The 9,171-nt window shown below is 35.3% G+C and overlaps 1 protein-coding gene across 1 annotated transcript; it reads right to left on the bottom strand.

Moving 5' to 3' along the window:
• Positions 1–1,237: 1,237 nt before the first annotated feature.
• On the bottom strand, positions 1,238–2,449 carry si:ch211-220m17.5 (guanylin family protein). Its single transcript, XM_051122279.1, has 3 exons — positions 2,288–2,449; positions 1,746–1,932; positions 1,238–1,623 (listed from the first exon to the last, which is right to left on the bottom strand). The coding sequence occupies exons 1-3, from the start codon at positions 2,357–2,359 to the stop codon at positions 1,565–1,567; spliced, it is 318 nt and encodes a 105-aa protein (XP_050978236.1). The 5' UTR covers positions 2,360–2,449; the 3' UTR covers positions 1,238–1,564.
• Between the last annotated feature and the right edge of the window lie 6,722 nt (positions 2,450–9,171).

The following is a 9,171-nucleotide window of genomic DNA, read 5'->3' as shown; positions in this document are numbered from 1 at the left end:
TCAGTGAGATTGACCCAGCCACTAACCCAACAGCTGGGTTACACAAAAAAATACCCAACACTGGAAAAATAACCCGATGGGCATAACCCATCAATTGGGATAAAAAAAAATAACCTAGCGTTTTTTAGAATGTGTAATAGCTGCTGAAAATTCAGGAATAAATGAATTTTAAAATATATTTAAAACTGTTAAAAATAGCTATTTGTAATATTGTAGTACTTCAGAGTTTTTACTGTAGTTTTGATAAAATAAATGCAGGCTTGCAGAGCATAAGAAATTTTTAAAAAACTTTTAAAAATCCTTCCAACCTCAAATGTATTAAATCAGGGCTCAAATAGTAAATTATATATTATATCTCTCCTAAATAGGCACCAAAAACAGTCAATACCACTGGTGGCTCCTTACAAGATAACTGCATGATGCTTCAGAGAGCAGTCATATGTTTTCTTCTTTTGAAGATTTCAATACCGTCACCCAAAAATAACTATTTATTTAGGGCTGGCTGGTCTTGGAGAAAAGTCTTGCCTAATGGCCAAAACCTTCAAAGCGAAAGAAATGGCGTACTCCCCATTCTGCTGTTCACCATTTCACTGAAGCTTTCAAAACAGGTAAATTATAGTTCCATCAGCAGCCTGCTTTTTTTTTCTAGAGCTTACGTGCGAACACAGAACAGTACTCAAAAAGAACATTGTACCTAATCAGTTTTTACTCAGAGCGCAGAGCAGCAAATCAAGGTGGCTGTTTTATGTACAAATGTTGTGTTCCAAAGGTTTGGATTTTCATCTGGACTACAGATGATTAGGAATGTATTATGCTGACGTGCCGCCTACGTGCAATCAGCAGAACTCACACAAAAACACACATTCACACCTGAAAGATTTCACGTCAAGAAGGTAATGAAAAATGGAATATTTAAATGAGCAGTGAAGTAGTTTCCTGAAGACATATATCCGTAAACAGTCTTCACACTTAATGTTCCTGTCACTCAACATTCAATAAATCTTTTATGAGCAAGAGCTCACCAAACCTTATCAAAAACTCGTGGCGTATCTTGCGTCCAAATTGATTGATCCTCTTTTCCTATCAGTCAAAAGGTATGGCATCAAATGGTTTACACTCACACTGAGCTCTTCTTACATCAAAAATCAACTAATTGCCTAGTTTTAGCTGGAAAATCGAATAACGTCAGTCTTAACAGTTTTTCTACAATAAAAACAATACATGCACAGAGAACAGATTCGATTTTCAATGCATTTTATTGAACACTGAGGCATTACCACACACAAAGGAGTATAAAACCCAGCAAAACTGAGAAATAGAAAAATAACAAAAGACACTTCTTTCTTAAATAAATGAAATATGTGCTGTAACAAAACAAAATATGGGAAAGGAAAGAGGGGAAGGAAGTAACAGTTCATTAACAGTGCTGCCATTTGGAGTTTTGCCATTCAGGCAACAAAGTTCATATGGTTAATTGTGAGAACTTATGGCAGTAAATGGAAATATGCAGATTTTATTATTAATTCGAGGTGAGAATGATCAAGCGAAGGAATGATGGGAGGAATTAGCAGCCGGTACAGGCCGCAAAAGCACATATTTCACAGACGTCGACAGGCACGGATGCTGAAACAGACAAAACGTTATCAGGTTAGATTAGAATTTATCAAGCAATAAAATGTCATTTATTGACAGCACATTGTGTACAATTATTGCATGTGAATTTATAAGTAAACCATGACTATTACCTAGTCTAGCGAAGGACATTGTTGCTCCTCTCTGCATGCACAGAGGCACAAACTCCTGTGGCAGGGTTGGATTGGAACATACAGAGAAGTAGCTCGTCTTGGCCAGCCGAAGGTTTTGTGTTTGTGGTTTGTCGATTAATTGCTGGAGAACTTTCACCGAGTCCAGTGAAAAGGAAAAATTGCCTTCCTGCAGAAAATAAACGGATGAGTTCAATTCTCAATGCCATGACCAAACAATGCGTCAGCTCTGACCACCAGAGTTAAATTTGATAACACGTGTATGAATGATCCTTTATAAATAGCTCAAACTACTCTTGCCTTTATTGAACACACCTTTGAGCCAACAATATGCACATTTCAGAATGAGGTCAGATTGATGCAATTCTGAGAAGATTACATCCATAAATCATTGAGTGTTAGGTTCATTTAAACTCTCTCTCTCTCAGGCAATTTGGCACGTTTTATGTTAAGTTAATTTAAACTACTAAGAAGTTTTTAATTACAGAGAAGCTGTAATGTTAGCAATAAAACCTTTGGCTTACCTGGACTTGCACAGCCTCACAGACCAAGCAAAGAGCCACAACGAGGAAAGCGACAGACAAAACAGTCTTCATGCTTGCTGATTCTTCTCAAGAACCGTGTAGTTGTAGTTTGTTTTTCAGTTGTTGTCACAACAATCTCTGCCTTAGTTCTCGTTTTGTCTCCTCTTATATAAGAACTGGTCCTTGGTCCAGCAACCTATCAGAACCTGTCATTGTTTCTTTGCTGTTAATGAATAAAGAGGATAAATTTTACGATGTCGTAAAACAGAATTCATAAATCCAACGTGACCTCATCTGTAAGTTGTGACATGCACTTTTATGGATCTTTTAGTTAGGTTTGCCTAGTGGCCTGTTCTCCATTCTCTAGTTAGGGTTAATTAATAACCACACAATGAGCACACAATAGTGCCTTTGTGTTGGGAGCAGGTTAAAACTAATGAGAATACCAATGCAAGCAAATATCAAAACAAAGCTTCACCTTACTTTTAGTTACTAGGTAATTTTTCCCCCGTCACACACTGTGACTAAATGTTTAGTCACTGTCTGTACTGCACTTTTTGCAAATATTGTACTAATGATCTAATATATCATGTTGTAAGTTTCTTGTATTCCTCTGTGGATGTTTCAAATATGAAAACAGACTTTCTCTGGGCCCTAAGTGAGTGATTATATACATATATATATATATATATATATCAGACATTTAGTCTAGGGCATTAGTTCTAGTGGATCATGACCCAAAAATATTGCGGAAAATGTTGGACAGCAAGTAAAAAATAAAAGTACATCCATCTTAAGCTGCTGTATTTTTGGGGCAAATGTGATAATTGTCAACATGGTTAGGACTTAATGCTCAAAGAAATACAGTATTTAGCTCAGTATTTGTTCTATGTGTTAGGTAAATAAATGACAATTATCTTTTTGTTTGCATTTAAAATTGTCACATTTTTCCATTGAGCTTGTATGATAAATATGACCCTGATCCACAAAACCAGTCATAAGTCACATGGGTATATTTGTAGCAATAGCCAACAATACATTATCTGGGTCAAAATGATCGATTTTTCTTTTACGCCAGAAAATCATTACGATATTAAGTAAAGATCATGTTCCATGAAGATATTTTGTCATTTTCCTACAATAAATATATCAAAACTAGTAATATGCATTGCTAAGAACGTCATTTGGACAACTTTAAAGGCGATTTTCTCAATATTTCGTTTTTTGCACCGTCAGATTCCATATTTTCAAATAGTTGTATCTCTGCCAAATATTGTCCTATCCTAACAAACCATACATCAATGGAAAGCTTATTTATTCATGATGTATAATTCTCAATTTCAAAAAATTGACCCTCATGACTGGTTTTGTGGTCCAGGGTCAAAATGACAATGTTTGCTTTTAAAAACATTTTCTACATTTTTGAAAAATACTTAAATATTAAGAAATTAATACTTTTATTCAGCAAAGATTGATTAAACTGATTTAGTCATAAGCAACAATTAAGATGTTAAAACGTTGTTACAAAACATGTCTATTTAAAGAAGGGGTGCCCCGATACCGATACTGATACCAGGTCCGAAACTGCACTTGTGTACTCACACTCCTACTCATTAAAATGCTCTGATACCAAAAGTCGATACCACTGGGCTGTGTCCAGATAAAGTGGGCTGTGTCTAATAAACAGACCTGTGTCCAGATAAAGAAACACAAACAACAGAGAGCAGAATGGAGTTATTAGAGAATAAGTACATGTCCACTAAGTACTTGAATGTATTTAATATAATGTTAAAGGGGTCATCGGATGCTAAGTTCACTTTTACGTGTTGTTTGAATGTTGTAAATGTATGTACAAATCTACCCTATAATGATAAAAATCCATGCATGAGTTTTTAAATAATTTTTAAAAGTAATATTGCCTTTTTCAAATCAAGCCATTCTCAGATGCCTGTTGTTATGGTGTCACACCCACAGAGGCTGCTCCCACAATAGTTGACTGACATGAGCGTTTTACCTCAGATCAGCTGTGACAGTCCGCCCTCTTTGTTTCGATGTTGGAGCAGGGATGTAAATTAGACAAGAATATCTCAGATTAAGCGATTGAGGTGTTGTGTTGCTGGATGTAATAATGAACATAGTGGTCATCATTTACTCCAGACGAAGTGGCAACCTCCCAGTTTCCCTGTAGAAGCCAACACGGAACTGACTAAAACTGCAATTCATCGACTGGCCGCTAGAGACTGGCTGCAAAAAGGATCCCATAGACTCCCCATGTTAAAATGCCCAACTTAACAGCAGAAAAAAATGTTTACAGCCTGATTCAAAAAGCGGTTTTGGTCTATATAGCTAATTGTGCCCTTCATGTCAACTGTGAGGGGGGTGAATTTTTTTTATAACTCATCTGTTTAATTTATATTAAGCCTTAAAGTTCTGCATAATTTAGGGCGTAGCCACTTGAGTGACAGGTTAATTGCCGCTGCTGTCACCACTGTCGCGCTAAGCGGGCGTGGTTTCAGCAACCAGCTCCACCCACGTCCCACCTATTTTTCGATTATCTGGGAGTGACGTGCAGTGACGCGTTTCCATGATGGTGACAGCTGACTCCCGCCCACTAAGAGCTTCAAAAATGCTTTTCAGAAACCTACGGATGACGTCAGGGACACTACGTCCATATTCTTTACAGTCTATGCTCCAGACATCTGAGCTAATCTGGCTAAATGCAGCTAAAGTAAATAGGCTCGTCTCTCCACAGAGAGAAGAGAGGGGCGGGGCAAGCTCATTAACATTTAAAGCAAACTCAACCAGAACAGGATGATTTTTGCAGAGCTGATTTTGGCAAGGTAAAAAGGGTGTTGTTTTACACAACCATTGAGAATTTTTAACCAAAGTATATTATAGACTTTTCATTAAGACCCTAAAGAATCATATCAACTTGTGGAAAATGGGCATCCGATGACCCCTTTAAACATTCAGTATTCACACCTGATGTACACGCGCTGATAAGGCGGCACATGTGCGCAAGCTTTTCGAGTGAATATCTCTTTCTCACAGACATCACTGGAAAGTTTGTAGTTTGGTCAGATGTGCCAAAAGCAAGTAAAACAGCGGGCACGTTATTACAGTTACTTGGCGGTAAGAAGAGAGAGAGCAAGTGCGCACATTTTGAAAACTTTTTGAATTTGAAGATCGGGTTCAATTTAAACATGTAACTATCTTCTGTAGCTTCTGAAGGGCAGTACTAAATGGAAAAATATGATATTTATGCAAAATAAGAAAAATGTACACATCTCCATTCTGTTCAAAAGTTTTCACCACCCAGCTCTTAATGCATTGTTTTTTTGTTCTGGAGCATCAGTGAGCGTTTGAACCTTCTGTAATAGTTGCATATGAGTCCCTCAGTTGTCATCAATGTGAAAAGATAGATCTCAAAATCATACAGTCATTGTTGGAAAGAGTTCAAATACACAAAAATGCTGGAAAACCCAAGGATTTGTGGGACCTGAAGGATTTTTCTGAAGAACAGCAGAGAACTGTTCAGGACAAACAAGGCACTCATGAACTATTACTAAAGAAAAAAACAGAGCTGTGAATGATTCAGATAACAACACAGTATTAAAAATCAAGGGGATGTAAACTTTTGAAGTACCAAAAATAAAAGTATCGGTATCAGACTCATTCTGGAAAAAGTGGTATCGGTACATCCCTAATTTGAAATAAATCCTGTTCTTTTGAAATCAAAGAATGTATCAATTTGCACAAAATTATCAACTGTGTTTTAAATTAGTATTTAGAAAGTGAGCATATTAGAATGATTTCTAAAGGATCATGTGACACTCTGATACGCAATATTTTACTGATGTTTTACTGTATTTTGATCAAATAAATGCAGCTCTGGTGAGCATAAGAGACTTCTTTCAAAAGCATTTTAAAAATCTGTAACACTTTACAATATTTATGTGACTAACATGAAAAAACAAATGAACAATACATTTATTACACTATTTATTAATCTTTGTTAATGCTAGTTAATAAAAATACAGCCATTCAATGTTCGTTCATATTAGCTCAGAGCATTAACTAATGTTAACAAACACAACTTGTGAGTTTAATAATGCATTACTAAAAATGTTGAAATGAACATTAACTAAGATTAATAAATGCTGTAGAAGTATTGTTCATTCTTACTTGATGTTAAATAATGCAGTTAACTAATGAACCTTATTGTAAAGTGTTACCAAAAAATCTTACTGACTCTAAACTGTAGTCTCATGCTAGCGTAATTTGTGCTGCTTTGGGCCACCACATGTTCAATATCAGGTTTGAGCCTTGCCGCAAATCCAGCTGAGAACCACCGATATTGTACAAAAAAGTGGATCTGGTTGTCGAACATTACTACGGTAGCATATTCATGTCTCATGTCCCCTGGATAGTGATAACTACAATGAAAACTAAAAAAAGATAACTTCATTGCTCCGTTATCACAAACAACTATTACGTAATCAAAATCAATATAAGGAAAGACCAAAAGAGCAGTTTAGACCATTATTAAAAAATATCATAATTAACATACTTGTTTTGTTTAGATATGTACAGGTATAAAGATACTTTGTTCAGCTAACTGTGCCAACAAAATGAACATGTCTGGTCCTGATAAACCCATTAATCATTAATCAGAAAGTTTTTTTCCATTAAAGTTTCCATTATCACAGTATTATCTGTTTAATCCTCTCAAATAATTTATGAACAACAACCTTCAGTCCAATTACATGAAATGTTCAGACAGACCTTTAAACTATCAATACCTGCAAAATCAGTTTTATACAATAGGTGTATGATTATAAAAATCACCAGGTTCATAGAAAAGTTCTTATTAGTTTGAGACTGCTGGCACCCACCCCAGATGATGTAATTTAATTTCAACATGGCCCCTGTTTATCGACCAAGCCTCTTCCTTCCTTTGTCAATATACGTGATTCTTTGCACCGCAGACTCTCATATACACGTGTGTTAAGCTTCTAACCCAACAAACGTATTTCATCCTTATCAGACACTTATGGACGTCAGGCATGAAGAAGCAGAACCCAGTGCTTGTGTTTGTACATAGGAGGCTTCCCATGCTTCAATTTGCTTATCAGCGCTCAAAGACAATGATCATTATGTATTGTGTTTACTTAATATTGTCAATATTCTCCTCCCTGTGAAGGCGCGTTCTGTTTTAAAGGCGCTTTATGATTTAATGGCCCTAATTACACTGTAACTGCTTTGACCTTTGCATCAGATGCTTCGAGAGCTGTGAGAAAGAAATCAGGACAGTGGAAAATGTAATGCCCAAAATACATTGAAGTCCCTTTGCATAAATATAAAAAAAAGTAGACAGAAAATTACAGACCAATAAAAAATGGTTTAGATGTTCAATATAAAATGATTGCAAATGATAAAATAAACGTATTATAAATGTTCTTAATTCATTGAGCATTTTTCTTTTTATCCATTTGATCAACAGAAAGGAGGGAAGTAAATGGGTTTGAGAAATGACAAGCCAGATCTGAACTTGAATCATTGGTCAGTGAAAGCCTGCTTTCAGTGCACCACATAATTTGTACCTAAATCAAATATAATAATTTATAAAGCACCACTTAGGAAGAGCACATCTTTCATTTTCTTATTTCCATGTACTCGTGCTCCAGCATATTACGTATTTCTGGATTTACAAGGGTCGGTTATTGCAATACTGAACGTTTTGACGCAGACTAATGTTAAACAAGCTGCAGATGGTCTGTATTTATATGAGATGACGCATGAAAAGAAAAGAGCATGTCAGAAGAGAGGATTTTTACAATGATTTTTCAGTGAAGTTCATTTTTGATCTTATTTTGTCAAACAAATACAATGCCTCTCAAGGAACAGAAGTCTAAATAAGGACCTGTCCCTATAAATATATATAGCTAAACCTGTCTGTTGTCATGATGACAGGACTTGAAGCCAATCATATCATGCAGATATTGTGCCAAATGTGCCAAAAGACCTTTGTTTGGGAGATGTGAATGACCGCTCACATGAACATCAGGTAAATCAACAGCCTGGGAACAAATTCCACCCCTTAAAACAACACAAACAAAGAACAGGATGGAATATCTTTATCAGGGTTGTACAAAAAATACAAACATTTATCTTAAGGTATATATAGCATAATATAATATACGTAAATGTATAGCCAAAACATTTCAATAGTATATTTAAAGTATTATGTATTAAGTATTAATAGTATGTTTTAAATTCCCCAGTGCAATTATGTATTAAGTATAAATGAACCCTTTAACTGTCACCCCCTATCTTGAACATAAATATGAAAATGCATCCAAAGTTACATTTTTATAATTGTCTGATTTTAAAATGGTTTTCAAAGGATGAATTTTCAGATTTTAAGTTTTCAGTTGACATATCATTTCTTAAGAAAAAGGAAACAAAGAAAATATTTTTGTGACAAAGGTCAGAACTCCTGTTATTGTGTAGATTTTTAAGCACTCTTGTCATAAATTAATCTATTACTTTTCCTACATAATTTGTAACACAAAAGAGTGGTGAAATATCTATTTAGGAGTCTTAGATCTTCCCAACAATATATAGAATGTCATGATTAGATTAGGATTTATTTGTAATATGGTGAATTAAATGTAGGCGTCCCACAGAGGGGACGGTGGCAGTTAAAGGGTTAAGCATTTTAAAGAAGAAGAGTTAACCAAGAACATTACCCCTGATTTTTGTCACAATAACTAAGGGGTCCAGTAGATAATGGGACGCTATAATTGAGCTTGTAAAAGAAGGAAAACACAAACATCAAAATAAAAAAAGAAAGAAATTACTTTTGAGTCACAGATATAAAT

Source organism: Labeo rohita, chromosome 11 (assembly GCF_022985175.1).
Source record: "Labeo rohita strain BAU-BD-2019 chromosome 11, IGBB_LRoh.1.0, whole genome shotgun sequence".
Classification (NCBI taxonomy): Eukaryota; Metazoa; Chordata; class Actinopteri; order Cypriniformes; family Cyprinidae; genus Labeo; species Labeo rohita.
The sequence above is the reverse complement of the archived record's forward strand: the minus strand, read 5'-3'. Positions and strand labels throughout refer to the sequence as shown.